Raw genomic sequence first — 19771 nt, 5'->3', positions numbered from 1 at the left:
GTTGGGTTATAAATCCGAATGCATATGGTTAATATGTAGAACTCGAAAAACAGTAACGCGGTACCGTTATCCGACGCCATACACCAAACCAATGCGGTAGTGAAACGTAAAACTCTCGAAGGCAGAGCAAAAAGGACGGCCTGATTACCCTTCGCCCAGAGCTGAATTACGAATGATATCTCGCTTTAAGACAACCGCTTAATTAATATAAATTTCTTTCCTCAAAAAAAATAAACTACAGATACATTCGTTCACAATTCTCCATTCCCCCGCACTTTCACAAGCACATTAGAACGTTGGCAATCCATACTTTGATATCGAACAACAACAAAAAGAGCAGACGTACACAATTAAGAATTTAGTAATCTTGAAGACGACACATCGAGTGCATTTATTAGCGCACAATAAAAAGCAATAGTTGAGAAAAAAAAGAAGAAAAATATTCAACAAATAAAATTTCTTCTCATCGGTTTTTCTGTTACTAAAAGACACACAGATACTTTGCGAAATTGAACAAAAAACTGCAAGTGCTTTTGTTATTACAAAGTGGAAACATAATTTGGATTTTTGTTTTGATTACTTATTTTTATTAAATTGAATTAGTGTGTGTTTGTTTGTGCACGAGAACTTGTAATGGAAGTACAACAAACTCAATAAAAACGTGTTAGTTCAATGAATTAAAATAAGACACGTAGAAAAAAATTATCAAATGAAAAACAGTAAAAAAAAACACACACAAAACAAAAAGAAAATAATAAAGAAAAGTGAAAGAGTGAGTGAAAACAGCTGATTGTCAGAAAGTGTTTAGACAGCAGCATAGAATAAACTAACAAAACCATTTTATACACTTTCTTTTTAAAATAGAAAATTTCTACTTCCTAATTAATTATAGCAATATATATATTATTAAAAGTGAACTAATAAAATTATTAGCAATTTCTTGTAAATTAAATATTTACTTTTAAGTAGTGCGATAAGAGATAACAATAACAAACAGAAAAACGTAAAAAAAAACTAACAAAAACAAGTGTAGTTGCCGGTTGTTTTTGTTTACAAATCGATAAGAACTCGTTATTATATTGTTGTTGTTGTTATTATCAACGTATTTACTCACAACATGACTGACACTTGCGCTAATGGCGACTACAGCGCCACCTATGTGTCAACTACAGAAATAAACCTAAATCACCGTTTATTTGACCGACTACAGGAACTGCGAGAATTTTATGTCAAAGAGTTTAGTCAAGAACCACAATTTTTTGTACGAGTACCAGGAAGGTAAGCAAACACTCAATTATGATGTTTTTAACGAAACATAGATGGCGCAATATAACATAATATTGTAAAAAAACATAAATTCTTTTCTGAGAGAGAGAAATTGTAAGCAGAGTATCGCATACTGATGTCTTTGAGTTTCCAGAATGTCAAATCACATATGAAAAAAATATGACATTTATTGAAATCACATAGAATTATTTGCACAAATTGCCACTAGCTGTCACCTCATCTTTTAAGTTGCTATGAGAGTTGCTGCGCATAAGCAGATTTGGCTGTGCACCTCACACAAACACGTGTATTTCTTATGGGGACCCAGGCTGCTGCGTATCCCTAGGCCCACTTTAACTTGACGCAGCACATATAAAAAAAATGATATTGCTGTGCACAGCTACACGAAATTTCTGTGCACAGCAGGATGCTCTCTTCTGTCTATTCGAGAGTATTTATTATTTTTTTTAAGTAAATAAAAATATTTTTTTTGATGTACCACAAAAAGTATTGCATAATCTTTTTATTCAATAATATTGTATTAGTTCGAAATTACTAACACGTTTATTAAAAGCTAATTGAAGATTTATATTGAACATAAGAAAATTGTATATGTATCAGAAAATAATTAAATGTTATATAAAAATTGTAGAATATGTAGGTATATTACAAAATTATAATTAATATAGACTAGACTATAGACTAGACTATAGACTAGACTATAGACTAGACTATAGACTAGACTATAGACTAGACTATAGACTAGACTATAGACTAGACTATAGACTAGACTATAGACTAGACTATAGACTAGACTATAGACTAGACTAGACTAGACTATAGACTAGACTATAGACTAGACTATAGACTAGACTATAGACTAGACTATAGACTAGACCTATACTAGACTAGACTATAGACTAGACTATAGACTTGACTTAGACTAGACTATAGACTAGACTATAGACTAGACTATAGACTAGACTATAGACTAGACTATAGACTAGACTATAGACTAGACTAGAGTAGACTATAGACTAGACTATAGACTAGACTATAGACTAGACTATAGACTAGACTATAGACTAGACTATAGACTAGACTATAGACTAGACTATAGACTAGACTATAGACTAGACTGTAGACTAGACTACAGACTAGACTATAGACTAGACTATAGACTAGACTATAGACTAGACTATAGACTAGACTATAGACTAGACTATAGACTAGACTACAGACTAGACTATAGACTAGACTATAGACTAGACTATAGACTAGACTATAGACTAGACTATAGACTAGACTATAGACTAGACTATAGACTAGACTATAGACTAGACTATAGACTAGACTATAGACTAGACTATAGACTAGACTATAGACTAGACTATAGACTAGACTATAGACTAGACTATAGACTAGACTATAGACTAGACTATAGACTAGACTATAGACTAGACTATAGACTAGACTATAGACTAGACTATAGACTAGACTATAGACTAGACTATAGACTAGACTATAGACTAGACTATAGACTAGACTATAGACTAGACTATAGACTAGACTATAGACTAGAATAGACTAGACTATAGACTAGACTATAGACTAGACTATAGACTAGACTATAGACTAGACTATAGACTAGACTATAGACTAGACTATAGACTAGACTATAGACTAGACTATAGACTAGACTATAGACTAGACTATAGACTAGACTATAGACTAGACTATAGACTAGACTATAGACTAGACTATAGACTAGACTATAGACTAGACTATAGACTAGACTATAGACTAGACTATAGACTAGACTATAGACTAGACTATAGACTAGACTATAGACTAGACTATAGACTAGACTATAGACTAGACTATAGACTAGACTATAGACTAGACTATAGACTAGACTATAGACTAGACTATAGACTAAACTATAGACTAGACTATAGACAAGACTATAGACTAGACTATAGACAAGACTATAGACTAGACTATAGACTAGGACTATAGACTAGACTATAGACTAGGACATAGACTAGACTATAGACTAGGACTATAGACTAGACTATAGACTAGGACTATATGACTAGACTATAGACTAGACTATAGACTAGACTATAGACTAGACTATAGACTAGACTATAGACTAGACTATAGACTAGACTATAGACTAGACTATAGCTAGACTATAGACTAGCTATAGCTAGACAAGACTAGACTATAGACTAGACTATAGACTAGACTATAGACTAGACTATAGACTAGGACTATAGACTAGACTATAGACTAGACTATCGACTAGACTATAGACTAGATATAGACTAGACTATAGACTAGACTATAGAATAGGACTATAGACTAGACTATAGACTAGACTATAGACTAGACTCTAGACTAGACTATAGACAGCTATAGACTAGACTATAGACTAGACTATAGACTAGACTATAGACAGACTATAGACTAGACTATAGACTAGACTATAGACTAGACTATAGACTAGACTAACTATAGACTAGACTATAGACTAGACTATAGACTAGACTATAGACTAGGACTATAGACTAGACTATAGACTAGACTATAGACTAGACTATAGACTATAGACTAGACTAGCTAGACTTAGACTAACTATAGACTAGACTATAGACAAGGACTATAGACTAGACTATAGACAAGACTATAGACTAGATATAGAACTAGACCATAGACTAGACTACAGACTAGACTATAGACTAGACTTATAGAATAGACTATAGACTAGACTATAGACTAGACTATAGACTAGACTATAGACTAGACTATAGACTAGACATAGACTATAGACTAGACTTAGACTAGACTATAGACTAGACTATAGACTAGACTATAGACTAGACTATAGACTAGACTATAGACCTAGACTTATAGACTAGACTATAGACTAGACTATAGACTAGACTATAGACTAGACTATAGACTAGACTATAGGACTAGACTATAGGACTAGACTATAGACTAGATTATAGATAGACTATAGACTAGATATAGACTAGACTATAGACTAGACTATAGACTAGACTATAGACTAGACTATAGACTAGACTATAGACTAGACTATAGACTTAGACTATTAGATAGACTCTAGACTAGACTATAGACTAGACTATAGACTAGCAATATAGACTAGACTATAGACTAGACTATAGACTAGGACTATAGACTAGACTATAGACTAGACTATAGACTAGGACTATAGACTAGGACTATCGACTAGGACTATAGATAGACTATAGATGCTTAGACTATAGACTAGACTATCGACTAGACTATAGACTAGACTATAGGACTAGACTATAGGACTAGACTATAGACTAGACTATAGACTAGCCATAGACTATAGACTAGGACTATAGACTAACTATAGACTATAACTATTAGGACAAGACTATAGACTAGACTATAGGACAAGACTATAGACTAGACTATAGACTAGACCATAGGACTAGACTACAGACTAGACTATAGACTAAGACTATAGAATAGGACTATAGACTAGGACTATAGACTAGACTATAGACTAGACTAATAGACTAGACATATAGGACTAGACTATTAGACTAGACTATAGGACTAGACTATAGACTAGACTAGACTAGACATACTAGGACTAGACTAGACTATAGACTAGACTATAGACTAGACTTATAGACTTAGACTATAGACTTAGACTAGACTATAGACTAGACTATAGACTAGACTATAGACTAGGACTTATAGATAGACTAGACTATAGACTAGACTATAGACTAGACTATAGACTAGACTATAGGACTAGGACTATAGACTAGACTATAGACTAGGACTATAGACTAGACTATAGACTAGACTATAGACTAGACTATAGACTAGACTATAGACTAGACTATAGACTAGACTATAGACTAGACTATAGACTAGACTATAGACTAGACTATAGACTAGACTATAGACTAAACTATAGACTAGACTATAGACAAGACTATAGACTAGACTATAGACAAGACTATAGACTAGACTATAGACTAGACCATAGACTAGACTACAGACTAGACTATAGACTAGACTATAGAATAGACTATAGACTAGACTATAGACTAGACTATAGACTAGACTATAGACTAGACTATAGACTAGACTATAGACTAGACTATAGACTAGACTATAGACTAGACTAGACTATAGACTAGACTAGACTATAGACTAGACTATAGACTATAGACTAGACTATAGACTAGACTAGACTATAGACTAGACTAGACTAGACTGTAGATTAGACTATAGTCTAGACTATACACCTCTTCTGACGATTACTTAATCCTAAATAATTCATTATTTAATAGCGATATCGGGATAATATTACACGAATATGATGTGAACATACACAAACAATGCAACGAATTTTTCTTTGGATCGGATCGTAAATGGTCCTAGCTCCCATATAAAGCACTCTTCTGAAAATCACTTAATTATAAATTACTTCATTATGATATCGGAATAAAATTCTATACGAATATGTTATGTAAATATACATATATATATACAAATGATTCTGCGAAATTCTTTCCGGACCAGTCTATAATTATCAAAGCTCCATACTAAGTACACTTCCGAAAATCACTTATTCGTAAATATGTTTTGTATATATACAAATTATTCTTTGAACATTTTTCAGAATGGGCCATTGGTCGTAGCTCCCATATAAGGTCCACCTACAAACATCGCGATGCACTCATTAAATGTATCATGAGGCTTTGACAGAAGTCGGATATGGAACATAATCTCTCCACGAAAACAATATTCTCGTAGCGGAGGATTTATAGCTTAATTGGGAAATATCCGGTTTTAAGATTTTTTAATGTAGACTTTAAAGCGTCAAATTAATGATCAAGGTTAACCAAAATTGAAGATTGCTTATGTATTTGGAGAAGACTTCACTAGTGCATCTTCTTCATATTTATGGATTCGAATTCACCATTCCACAGTGGGGCAGAATGGAAATTTTTTGGAAATAAATCTGTCATTTCTAAACGGCTGATCCGATCGGGATAAAATTTGGCGTGAGCGTAGCCAAGGAGTATTCGAGTTTAAGTTTTGAAGATGAACCCTGCAGATGCCCCAGGGACGGCGCTGTGGCGGCTCAAAGTAGGGTACCTACGACATGTAAAATTTTTAAACTCGTGCCATTTTTTTGTTTTTCATCCAAATACAAAGATTTTTATAATTTCTGAAAGCGCTAGACGAGATCTTGAAAAAACAAATAGAAAATAGGTAAATATAAGATTTAAATATGTTCTGTCATGTGGAAAAATTGAAAAGGTCAAAGGGCATCCCGCAATTCCCAAAATAGGAATGAAAATCCCAAAAATGGGATTTTTTTTGCCCATAGGGTCCACATTTCTTTCAGGGCTGGGAAAATACTTTTGGAGTAAATAGAAAACATATTGAGGTTTCCAAAACTGCTTTCAGTTTTCTGATCCCAGCTTTGGGATTTTAGAACATGTCGCCCAAAGTTGAAGTTTTGATAACAAATAGGTCATATTCGGAAGGACGCAGTGGCAACATTTTCAAAAAATAGGACAAGTTTTTTATGCCAAAGCATTCTGCGTAAAGATAACTTTTAGAAAACTATAAAATTGTTATATGTTCTTAAAGAAATTTTTATTTTATTAATAAACATTTTTGGCAAAAAAACGGCAAAAATCTAAAATTTTTTTAATGTTTAAATTAAAAAACGTATATTTTTGGATCTGTAAATGATATTGATCTAAAATTTTTTGTATATTATTGGAAATTTTGTTTGTCTAACTAAGAAGAAAAAAATTGAGCCCATTTGGTCCAAAATTACGCCCGGTATTCAAAAAAAGGCGGACCAAGGTATGGTAAATTTTGTACCACTAAATTTTTAAATGCCTATAACTCGGATATTATAAGAAATAAGTAGTATGTCCAAGCATGTTTTTTCAAGATCTCGTCGAGCGCTTTCAGAAAATATAAAAATCTTTGTATTTGGGTGAAAAACAAAAAAATGGCACGAGTTTAAAAATTTTACATGTCGTAGGTACCCTACTTTGAGCCGCCACAGCGCCGTCCCTGGGGCATCTGCAGGGTTCATCTTCAAAACTTAAACTCGAATACTCCTTGGCTACGCTCACGCCAAATTTTATCCCGATCGGATCAACCGTTTAGAAATGCCAGATTTATTTCCAAAAAATTTCCATTCTGCCCCACTGTGCATTCTATGGAATCATTGGCCAAGTGAGCAGACATGTTTTTATTTTTATATTAACCATCAAAACGGATGGTGGGTATATTGATTAAGCTATTCCGTTTGTAACACATCAAAAAAAAAACATTCCCAGTATTTATAAAATTACAAAACTGTCTTATTGAAAACTTATATTTTCCTAGATAACGGGTTTTATTGATCGCTCGCTTCACATTCTCCATAATTTAGATATCGTTTAGATACTTTATAACCTATATTGGTTACAGGGTGGTCTGAATTGTGTAACACTAAAATTAAACGTGTGTGAGTCAAAATTTATGATCACTTCCATCACCAATAAAAATTGTACCTATTTATACTTTCGTTTTTATCAAGTGTTTAGTTAAAAAATTGTGTGGTTGTTTTTATTATATTATTTTCTATGTATGTATGTTTGTGAGAAAATTATTTTGATTATCACCACAAAACCACAAGTAATTTGGGTAATCTATACTTTGTTTAAAATTTACTTAAACATGTTTTGTGAATGTTAAGCTAGATCAGTTTTAAAATTAATTAAAGTATAAGTAGTATAGTATATAGTATAAAGAGCAGTTTCCAAGCTCTAGTTAACTCACATATTTGAAATATGTGTAATACTAGGTTATCGAGTTCACTCGGAGGCCTTGTGGCCCATTGTGATACCCTTAGAATTGCCAATTCCCTTATGTTGAAAGAATGGTTTCCCTCTCTAATTTCGTTGACAACTTGGTTCTTGCGGTCACCGTGAAAACCAGCCAGTATTTCTGATAAAATTCATCATGTTTACTAGTCACGCATCTCTGAGACTGTCCAGATCATGGAAAAGTGCTCTACCAAGATAGAGTAGTCTGTGCTCTTGTGAGGCTGGGTAGTCACATAGAAGATGTTTACCGATTCCACTTCCAAACAACTTCTACACTAGCTATAACATGGGTAGCTCATACGTTCCGACATACATATGTCTAATCATACATTGCCCAGTAATGATACCTAGTCCAATCCATTGTCAGAGTGGTCCAGAGCACCTGTGTTCCGTCTCACTCAAACCCCAGTTATCTATCAATTTTGATTGGGTCACCAGGGTATTGTGAATATCCCTTTGTACAAGGGTTAAGTCTAGGGATGACCCTTTGGTGGCGCATACATCAGATATTTAATTTTCTCCGGATGCCCTCATGTCCTGGAACCCATATCAACACAACGTAATGTTGTGTCAGTTGTGCCAATGATTGAATAATATGTATTGTCGAATTTTCGAGATTTAGTTCCCGGATTCTTCTCTCGGCTGTATCGATGGCATATATCTCTGCCTGAAGGACCGTGCAGGTGTCAGGTAGTCGAAGAGACAGTAGAAGATTCATTTTTTCGGAGATGATTCCCGATCCCGTGACCCTTTCATTCTCTCAGCCATCTGAAATCATAGCATCCCTTGTCGATATTCTGGTTTTGAATGACCTATTAAAATTCAGTGTAGATACTATATAGTCCGTTTCCTGCCCCATGATTGGCCTGTCTATCTTTTGTAGGATGGTATCATGACCAATGCTATCATGCTTTAGTCCATTCTGTTATGCTACGTTTTTGGTAAACAGTTTGAAACGAATTAGGATCTGACAAAAACAATTGGTTAATGCCAAAACGATACTTGGGGGGATTCGAACAATTAGAATTGATCTATACCTAATCTTACAAGGATTTCGTAAAATAAAAAATAATCCTGTTATATTAAGAGTTGAGAAAAAATTCTTATTTTTAAAGTTCTTGTTTCTTTTAAATTTCAGAGTTAATATTATCGGTGAACATGTGGATTACTGTGGTTATCCTGTACTACCCATGGCTATAGATCAGTGTATACTTTTGGCAGTAGGATATGATGAAAATTCACCAAATCTAGAACTAAAAAATGTAGAACAAACTAAATATCCTGACTATAACTGTGAAGTAAGCAATATAATGTAAGTATATTCATTTTACACCTCTGAAAAAACTTTAATTTTAAAATTGAATAAAAATTTAGAATAGATCTTCCCAAAAACGGTGGACCAGAATGGTATAAATACTATTTGTGCGGTATTAAGGGTATTTACGAAACATTGCCCATTACAAATAAATATTATGGCATGACAATAGCTTTAAGCGGTAATATACCACCCGGTTCGGGTGTTTCCAGTTCCAGTGCTTTAGTAAGCTCCTCGGTTTTAGCCACTGCTGCTATTTACAAAATCAAATTGGATCGCAAACGTTTGGCTTCGATTTCTGCGGTATGTGAACGTTATATAGGTACCCAAGGTGGTGGTATGGATCAGGCTATAGCCTATTTGGCCAAGGAAGGTTGTGCTCAATTTATAGAATTTCATCCAGAATTAAAAGCAACACCGTTACAGCTACCCGCTGGTGCTTGCTTTGTGGTGGCAAATAGTTTGGCAGAAATCAATAAAGCTGCCACTTCCGATTTCAATGAGAGAGTGGTGGAATGTCGTTTGGGTTGCCGTCTAATAGCTTTTTATAAAAACTTTGAAAACTGGCGGCAAATTTTAAGATTCATGGACCTACAAGAGGCTTTAGGCTGTAGTTTAGAAGACATGGAAAAATATGCTTTAGAATTTGTAAGCAAAGATATATACAAACGTAGCGAACTATGTAATATATTTCAAATTGATGATCAAACATTCCAAAGAGAATTTCTCACTTGCAATACCCAACATATGCAAGAGTTTAAACTCAAACAGAGAACGCTGCATGTCATACAAGGTAAATATTTGAAATTTTAAACTTATTTTGAATTAAAAACTGATTTTGAATTCCTTAGAATCTTTACGTGTACGCACTTTCCGTTCTTTATGTGAACAAAAGCCTTCCAATGGTGTTTATTGCAATGGAAATTCGGATTCCCATAATGATATAATTTCTAAACTTTCTCAATTAATGAGACAATCTCATGAGAGTTTAAAAACTCTTTATGAATGTTCTCATCCAGATTTGGATAGACTTGTTAAGATATCGGATGAATGTGGTATAGGTGCTAGATTAACGGGAGCGGGGGTAAGTGTAAACATTTGGTTTATATTGGAACTATTAATAAAAATTTATTTATATTTTTAGTTGGGGCGGCTGTATTGTGGCTTTATGTGATTCCGTGGAATCCTCCCAAAAGTATATTGCAACTTTAAAGGAAAAATACTTTGCTTTATTGCCAACCCATATATTGGAACAACATGCTCACAATGATTTTGAATCGGTGGTATTTGCCACTTGTCCTCGTAATGGTGCTGAAATTATTATCTTGTCAAACAATTAAAAATATTGCCATAAATTGTAAACTTATTTTTTGTTATTTTTAAAATTAAATAAATATTATCAAATTCCTAGCAATATTACATTTAGTAAATGGTTGTTTTTAATTCAAATTTAACGGATTTTCATTGGAATACAACATTTCCACTGCCTTAACTGCTTTTATCGACATGCAAATAAATATTGCTAAATTCTCATATAATGCAATGGGCTGGCTCTCTGCAGTGCAGTAGTGATGATATAAGGGTACCAAATGATATGTGCATACGTACACAATGAATGGTACTTTGTGAGTTACATTTCTTTAAAGTTTCGAATTAAAATTAAAAAGCCACCAAATAGTTTAGCATCACTAATGGCATTAATATTGCTGACACTTTGGCAAGAGCTGGTACCACGCATAGCGGACTGGAAATAGATGAGTTCTAAGGTGTTCCACTACTTGCAATAAAGAGACAGATTATTGAAAACTCCTCCTCTTTTGCTCGTGACCGATGGTAGCGTGAACACTCACTCAATAGCTAGAGGCTATGGCCCCATATAGTTCCATGCAGGACTAAATACCTCCTTGGTCTCCAAAGACCGTAACTTAGCAAGCTGGTATCGATTGTTACTGGCCACTGTAAATTTGGAAACCTTGGTCATCCGTTCAATGATTTCTGTAGGAGTTGTCAAAATGAGGATGAAGAAGAAAAGATATATATATCTCATCTTCTCGGTAATTGTCCTGCCTTGGCAGAGACTCAAATTTGGACGCTTGGATCGGCCTACTTTGGCGATCTATCCGAATTGTTGAATATTCAATTGTCACATCTTACAGCGTTCATTAATTTGTCAGAATGGTTGTGAACTTCAGTATTCCCGCTAATCAGGACGTAATCTTTACAGTACAGTCTTGACTCCTCATTGATTTCCTCACTTCTTCTCTCTGTCTTTTCTATTCTCACTTTTCTACTTTCCCTATCCTTCTTTTCTTCTTTTTTTTACAAAGGGATCAACTTGGACCCAAGTAATGCTGCATTGGCTACCAGTGAAAACCTAAACTAACCTGTCACAAATGACCTTCATAATCTTTCTCATAGTAAAACCATCGGAAAAATAATTAACTCAAATACTGTAAATCTATTTCTGCTGGTGTGCTGTTCCCCGAGAATGCTATTCCCATCATGTCATATTCGAGTGCCAAATATGTTGTTTTTGAGAGGGTGGTGAAGTATACTAACTCGATTCTGGAGATTTTAATGATGTCGAGACATTCCGGAGCATATTACCAATTTAAGTGAGAACGTTCTAGTCTGTGTTTATTATTGGTTCTGCGCAAAGTCAACGAAATTTGCATTTTCCGAAAGTCATCCGGGCAGGAGAAATTTGTACTAAATTTGACCAGTATCTAAACTCACAAATTGGAAATGAGAATATATACGCCAACAGAAGTACTTCTATGGATAGTATTCAATAGTGTTTTATTGAGTTTCAACTAGGTGTCTTTTATAGAACTCATGACTGATCGTGAGAAAAGCTTTTGTCAGCTTAAGAGCCTCAAGGACGGTATGTATGTATGTATGTATGTATGTATGTATGTATGTATGTATGTATGTATGTATGTATGTATGTATGTATGTATGTATGTATGTATGTATGTATGTATGTATGTATGTATGTATGTATGTATGTATGTATGTATGTATGTATGTATGTATGTATGTATGTATGTATGTATGTATGTATGTATGTATGTATGTATGTATGTATGTATGTATGTATGTATGTATGTATGTATGTATGTATGTATGTATGTATGTATGTATGTATGTATGTATGTATGTATGTATGTATGTATGTATGTATGTATGTATGTATGTATGTATGTATGTATGTATGTAGACAATAGAGGATGTTCGATAGTTTTGCATAGCTGATGATCTTCATATCCTCTCTTGTTATATGGCATAGGGTGCGTTATTGCACTTCAAAACCCTTCCCAACGATATAACGATACATTCACCTTATCCGTGACGATCTTTATGATTTCAAGGACTTTGAAGTTTTTTAGCCTGTTGCAGTTGGCTTCTAAATTATGGTGTGTTATAGTGTGTTGACAGATTGATTTCAACGCTCCATTGGATCCGATTGATCTGTGAATCGTTTAGTCTAATACCCAGGAAAACTTACATTAAAAAGTAATGATTTAAAAATAAAACAATAAAACCTTTTTTTACTACATCTTCATTAGCATTTTAAATCATTATTTTGACACGGTTATGACATTGGAACTTCCACTCTCGCTTGCATATAGGGTGTTAAAGAAGTACTTGCAATTTCTCTTATAAAGTTCTTGAGTAAGTTGTAATGACAAAGCCGCAAATAAAGTTCTTCTTTATCAGATAAAAAGAGAGTCATTACTAGAGTACTTCTAAGTAATACAGTTGGTATGTAGTTGTCATTGAAAAGTATGCTGTTAAGTAAATACAAGTCATTACTAGATTTTTGCTGGGTATAATTTCTTCATATTAAGTTAAACGTCTGCTGTATCACGTCCCTTCTTTAAGATATCTTAATCAAAAGTTTGATCCCTTAGAAGAGTAAAATTTAGTTTTTGATCTTTTAGTTTGCTACAATTTTGTTTGCTTCTGTTATTAATACTCACTCTAAATCCTGTAGCCAAAGAAACTATAAAATCTCTATGGTACTTTTTTGTCAACCAGTTTAGTACCCAATTTGAATACTCAAAAGCCAACACTATCAAACAGCACTTTTGCAAAAGATAACAAGACATTGGAGAAATAACAAACAGCAAAAAAAACAACAACAAAAACTAAAAACATCATGAAGAAACAACGAAAAAAAAACAAACGTTTGCCACCAAAATGTGGAGTAATTGAAACAACTGCGAACAGTTGAAGTTCGAAGCTGAGCGCATACGCACGGTTCGTGAGCAAAAATTTTAAAAAGAAAAGAAATATCGAATTAAAAAATTGATTAATTAGAAAGAATTAAAACGAAAAACAAAAGAAAAAGTTTGGCGCAAATTTTAAAAATTATTAAATAAGTACGTGTATGTGTTTTTGTAAGCGTTTTAAAGCGAGTGTTGAATTAAAGTGTTGTTGTTTGTCAAACAATGTCAAGTTTTTCTAATTTCTAAACAAATCGCCTGAAATAATTAAACATTTCAGACACGTTTAATTTGCCATTAATAAGAAAGAAATTCATAGAGAAAAACTTATTTTATTAGTATTAAAAACACAAATCTAAAGAAATTAATTTCAAAAAAATAAAAAATTGAATTAATGAATAAATGCGGTCATTAGCCATAGACACCCAACAAACAAACCAAACCAACTCAAACCTTAAAACCAAAACCAGTAAATGCGTATTTTGTTCTACTTTTTATAAATTTTGAGCTTTTTTTTTTAATTCCCTTTCTTATGCATATAAAGAATATTTTATAATAACGCAAGAAAAAAAAATAGAATAAAATTAAAAAATTTCAAAACCAGCACCTTTTCAAAACAACAAAAAAGCAACACTCACCGTCAACATACAAAACGGGTTGAAATTTAAAGAAATTAACAATTACAATAACAACAAACACATTTTAGAAAACCAGCAGTTTTTTCTTTTTGTTATTTTTGGCTGAATTTCAAGAAAAGTGTTACAGACACACAAGAAAACGAAAATCAACCAACATTAAGGTTCATCTTCTTCATCACCACCAGCACTGGCAGCCAGCAAACAACGTCATTCGTATTAAAAGTGTTTCTTCTGGATACAATCCCAAAAACAACAATACATAGTTTTTGTTAGGAACGTTAAAGGTAACAAACCCAATAAATAATAATGAACTTTTTTATTTAAAACTAACATACAAGTTATGTATTCATTTTTTATGTAAATTTAGTTAGTTTTTAGTGAATTGTTATGAGTGGATTCAGTAGTTCTTAGTGTTATGTCAATTATGTCAATGTAAGATCCATCAGTCAAAGCACAACTTAAGTCCTAAAACCGTCCTCAATTTAAGCACTGATAATTCCACATATTTAACATTCAGCCCTACCTCACTTCTTTCAAAATATATATTTTATAGATTTCTCGAGGAAAGCAATAATTAATATTCAAAATTAAATTTTTTTCAAATTTGTTTTTAAATTTTTTTTTTCAAAATTATTTCTATTCCGTTCCACTGTGTTTTTATGTAGTTTTTAAATAAATGTTATAAATTGCTGATTTTACAAAACAAAACTATTTTGTTTATTGCTTAATATTCTGAATTAATAATTTTATTGCAAACTTAGCAAATGAACATTTAATAAAAGTAAAAGCTTGTGTTAGCTTAATATTTACATGAACATTTGTAAAGTTTTAGTTTTGTTTCTATGTAGATACGAAAATATGTCGATTCTTATAAAATTTTGCGCAATATTAAAGCTTTTCAATACTCAATTTAATTTCCAAAGAACTGTCTCATTTGACGGAAATGGAAGAAAGGATTTAAGTTCTTTTGGAAACTTATTAACTAGAGTTCTATAAATAGTTAAAACAAAAATTTTTACAATAAAAGAAAGAAAACTAACTCTCTTACTTTCTACTGCCAAAAATTAGTTAGGTTAGGTTGTAAGGAGGATTTGTACTACAAATCCGAAGAAATACATTTTCTGTATGTAATTCCTAAGAATTTTCCAATTCAATAAAGTCACTCCCAAGATACTTGGATCTAATTTCGACTAAAGCCTTACTTTTGCTGTTGTCTCCAAATGCTCTACATTCTTCTGAAACTGCACGTCCAATTTTGTATAGCTGTATCCGCAATCATGTTTGTGCCCTCAATAACATCTGAATAGCATCATACTTGCTCATTTTGAGGAGACTTCTCGTCAGGCCACCCCATGGGATCTGTGTAATTCTACCCACAGTTGCCTTACTCCAAGAGTCCTTATGGTATTTTCTCGCCCATATTTATATGCGGCCCTCGTTGCGTTAAGGTCCCTTTAAAAAGTAAATCCACTCTTTTTTGTCAGTTAGTTAGTTAGTTAGTTTGTTAGTTAGTTAGTTAGTTAGTTAGTTAGTTAGTTAGTTAGTTAGTTAGTTAGTTAGTTAGTTAGTTAGTTAGTTAGTTAGTTAGTTAGTTAGTTAGTTAGTAGTTAGTTAGTTAGTTAGTTAGTTAGTTAGTTAGTAGTTAGTTAGTTAGTTAGTTAGTTAGTTAGTTAGTTAGTTAGTTAGTTAGTTAGTTAGTTAGTTAGTTAGTTAGTAGTTAGTTAGTTAGTTAGTAGTAGTTAGTTAGTAGTTAGTTAGTTAGTTAGTTAGTAGTTAGTTAGTAGTTAGTTAGTTAGTAGTTAGTAGTTAGTTAGTTAGTTAGTTAGTAGTTAGTTAGTTAGTTAGTTAGTTAGTTAGTTAGTTAGTTAGTTAGTTAGTTAGTTAGTTAGTTAGTTAGTTAGTTAGTTAGTTAGTTAGTTAGTTAGTTAGTAGTTAGTTAGTTAGTTAGTTAGTTAGTTAGTTAGTTAGTTAGTTAGTTAGTTAGTTAGTTAGTTAGTTAGTTAGTTAGTTAGTTAGTTAGTTAGTTAGTTAGTTAGTTAGTTAGTTAGTTAGTTAGTTAGTTAGTAGTTAGTTAGTTAGTTAGTTAGTTAGTTAGTTAGTTAGTTAGTTAGTTAGTTAGTAGTTAGTTAGTTAGTTAGTTAGTTAGTTAGTTAGTTAGTTAGTTAGTTAGTTAGTTAGTTAGTTAGTTAGTTAGTTAGTTAGTTAGTTAGTTAGTTAGTTAGTTAGTTAGTTAGTAGTTAGTTAGTTAGTTAGTTAGTTAGTTAGTTAGTTAGTTAGTTAGTTAGTTAGTTAGTTAGTTAGTTAGTTAGTTAGTTAGTTAGTTAGTTAGTTAGTTAGTTAGTTAGTTAGTTAGTTAGTAGTTAGTAGTTAGTTAGTTAGTTAGTTAGTTAGTTAGTTAGTTAGTTAGTTAGTTAGTTAGTAGTTAGTTAGTTAGTTAGTTAGTTAGTTAGTTAGTTAGTTAGTTAGTTAGTTAGTTAGTTAGTTAGTTAGTTAGTTAGTTAGTTAGTTAGTTAGTTAGTTAGTTAGTTAGTTAGTTAGTTAGTTAGTAGTTAGTTAGTTAGTTAGTTAGTTAGTTAGTTAGTTAGTTAGTTAGTTAGTAGTTAGTTAGTTAGTTAGTTAGTTAGTTAGTTAGTTATTTACTTATACCACTTTCTAGGGTATTTATCTCGAGTGTTAGTAGTTAGTTAGTTAGTAGTTAGTTAGTTAGTTAGTTAGTTAGTTAGTTAGTTAGTTAGTTAGTTAGTTAGTTAGTTAGTTAGTTAGTTAGTTAGTTAGTTAGTTAGTTAGTTAGTTAGTAGTTAGTTAGTTAGTTAGTAGTTAGTTAGTTAGTTAGTTAGTTAGTTAGTTAGTTAGTTAGTTAGTTAGTTAGTTAGTTAGTAGTAGTTAGTTAGTTAGTTAGTTAGTTAGTTAGTTAGTTAGTTAGTTAGTTAGTTAGTTAGTTAGTTAGTTAGTTAGTTAGTTAGTTAGTTAGTTAGTTAGTTAGTTAGTTAGTTAGTTAGTTAGTAGTTAGTTAGTTCGTTCGTTCGTTCGTTAGTTATACCACTTTCTAATGTATTTATCTGGAGTGTCTGTTAAATCATATCTACACCAATAAGTGACAGACATTTGCTTGTAAACATTGATTTGACGTCTAGATTGACCTACATCTCAGCTACGCCAGAAATCATTCTCAAGTAAAAATCTTACAAATAAAGGCCATTAAATTTCAATTAATAAAATTCAAAACTCTCTGAAGAACTGTTGATGAAATTTTATTGTTTTGTTGGAACCAATATGTACATTAGATTATCAATAAACAAATTAACAGAAATACAGACAGACATTGACAGTTTACACAAACAAGTTTCCAAAAACAAAGTCTGTGTTGTTTTTGTAAAATTGTTGTCGATATGCAATTGCCTTATTTGAGAACGTCTCGAAATTATTTCATTTATCATTATTAAATTGAGTGATACAATAAAGTTTCATAACCTTTTATGTAAATCATAAAAATAACGTTTGTTTTCTATTGATATGATAAACAAATTAGAATAAAACAATATAAATGAATACTTTAACAGATCTGTTTTATTGTTAAACTTAAACACAAATACAAATATATACGTATTTAAATAGTGGTATAATATTAATATACTATAATAGAAACCCAATTAAAAAGAAATGAAGAAAAGGTTACGCCAAAAAAATAAAACTGAAATATTATTATAAAAGAATAAACTCCAATTGTTTAAAGAAAAGAAAAAACAAAGACAGACATCAACCAAAAACTTACAAAAAAGCAGTTTTGCCGGTTTGAAATGTAACGTTGATTGTTTGAGTTGATCTTTTCTTTTATTTGAAATTTTAAACTCACTTTGAACTTGGTTTTAATATTGTTACGAAAATAAACTTACGATTTAACAATATAAAATAAAACTCCCAAACACATTAAGAACAAAAAAAAAAAAAAATAAACCATTTCGAAATGCAAACCTATTTTGTTTATAGTTTTTTTTTCAGGTTTTTGTTTAAAATTTTGTAATTATAATACATGTTGTTATAAAGTAAACAACTGTCATATTGGCAAATAAATGCTGTTGCCTTTTAAATGACCATATAAAGAATTAAATTTATTTATTTACCATTTCCATTCACTCTTAATTAATATGAGAAGTCAGTCACTCGCACACGCAGTAGCAGTGGAAAAACACTCACAGTGTGATGCATACTTTTGCAGTGTGTTTGTTACATTGTTGCGGTGATTTTTTCAAATGTGCTTTGCCAACTAGGACAATGTCAAATGGTTGAAACCCTTTTTTTTGCCAAATTTATACTAAGGCAACGAATGTTATAATTTAGAGATCAATTATAATGACCGGGTCGGAAATTTGAGACGACCGACATCCATTAGAAATTCCTTGGAAATTTCCTTTTTTAGATAATTTTAGACCATATTTAGGGTCTTATCAGTTTTTAAGGGATTCTAGATATGTCATTCATATGTCTGTTATATCATGTCCCCATTTTCATAATAACATTATTTGGTTTTTCCAAATTCTGTAATGATTGATCTATTTTAGACCTCTGATCCTATTCTTGACCTTATTATTAAGTTTTAAACCCGTTTAAATGTACTTATCCTTAAATTCCTAAAAGATCGGTCGATAAATGTACCAATTTCGTCAAAAATCTGTTGCTCATCTGTGTTTATCTATTTCTCTTCGGCTGTCCCTTGGCATCGCTGTCACTGTCTAGAATGGTAGCTCACTGTCTAGAATGGTAGCTCAAAAACTGACTCATCTTTTCTCAGTTGAGCTTGGTCTCGCACAAATATCATTATACAATGTAACGTCAAGGATACATCCGCGAGAACTAAATTAATATTCCCCTGGCCGCGATATCGAACATGAACACAAATAGGCCAAATAATGCTTAAATCAATTAAATCGACAGTCTTAAATCTCTTGCGAGACTTTGACCTCACACTCGATAAGGTCGAAATTAATTCTCAATTTTGTTCACTCCCTATCACAACTTAGTCTATATTTTATCGAATTAATATGGGTTCCAAAATATTATGACATTGGGGGAAACTGTTTTGCAAAAGGATATTCACATTCCACTGTCTGTTGTATCATATATGATCAATCAATGGATGGCAGAGGAAACGAAATTCATTTGGTCTAGTATTGACACTTACAGAATACACAAAAAGCTCTGGTCCTAGCATTCACGGATTTTTACATATCTACTTCAAGCCCAGGATGATGTCTGATTGCACGTATGTATGTCAGATTGTATGAAAACAGTTACTGCATAAGTTGTTTAAACCAAGAGCACTTTTTATCTGACTGCTCAACTCCATAAGAACTCAGATATCTTAATACAAGTATCTTGCTTTATCTACATTATCTTAAGGATCTA

At 32.1% G+C, this 19771-nt stretch overlaps 2 protein-coding genes across 3 annotated transcripts in view; both read left to right on the top strand.

Moving 5' to 3' along the window:
- The first annotated feature begins 352 nt into the window (after positions 1–352).
- On the top strand, positions 353–10917 carry LOC119606329 (N-acetylgalactosamine kinase). 2 transcript variants are annotated; one of them, XM_037959782.1, is made up of 5 exons: positions 353–772; positions 9325–9498; positions 9561–10294; positions 10353–10584; positions 10646–10917. In XM_037959782.1, the coding sequence occupies exons 2-5, from the start codon at positions 9377–9379 to the stop codon at positions 10839–10841; spliced, it is 1284 nt and encodes a 427-aa protein (XP_037815710.1). In that variant the 5' UTR covers positions 353–772; positions 9325–9376; the 3' UTR covers positions 10842–10917. The 2 variants fall into 2 exon arrangements, with proteins under 2 accessions (XP_037815710.1, XP_037815709.1); XM_037959781.1 differs by having other exon boundaries at positions 353–1278.
- A 2817-nt stretch (positions 10918–13734) lies between these two features.
- LOC119606324 (unconventional myosin IC) overlaps positions 13735–19771 on the top strand; it is a 36881-nt gene continuing 30844 nt past the window's right edge. Inside the window, exon 1 of the mRNA XM_037959776.1 lies at positions 13735–14652. The gene's annotated coding sequence lies outside the window, so the exon portion shown is untranslated. The remainder of the gene's footprint in view (positions 14653–19771) is intronic.

Source organism: Lucilia sericata, unplaced genomic scaffold, assembly GCF_015586225.1.
Source record: "Lucilia sericata isolate MDLA Ls3-8-SP2 unplaced genomic scaffold, ASM1558622v1 Contig000572F_arrow, whole genome shotgun sequence".
In the NCBI taxonomy this organism is placed as follows: Eukaryota; Metazoa; Arthropoda; class Insecta; order Diptera; family Calliphoridae; genus Lucilia; species Lucilia sericata.
The sequence above is the reverse complement of the archived record's forward strand: the minus strand, read 5'-3'. Positions and strand labels throughout refer to the sequence as shown.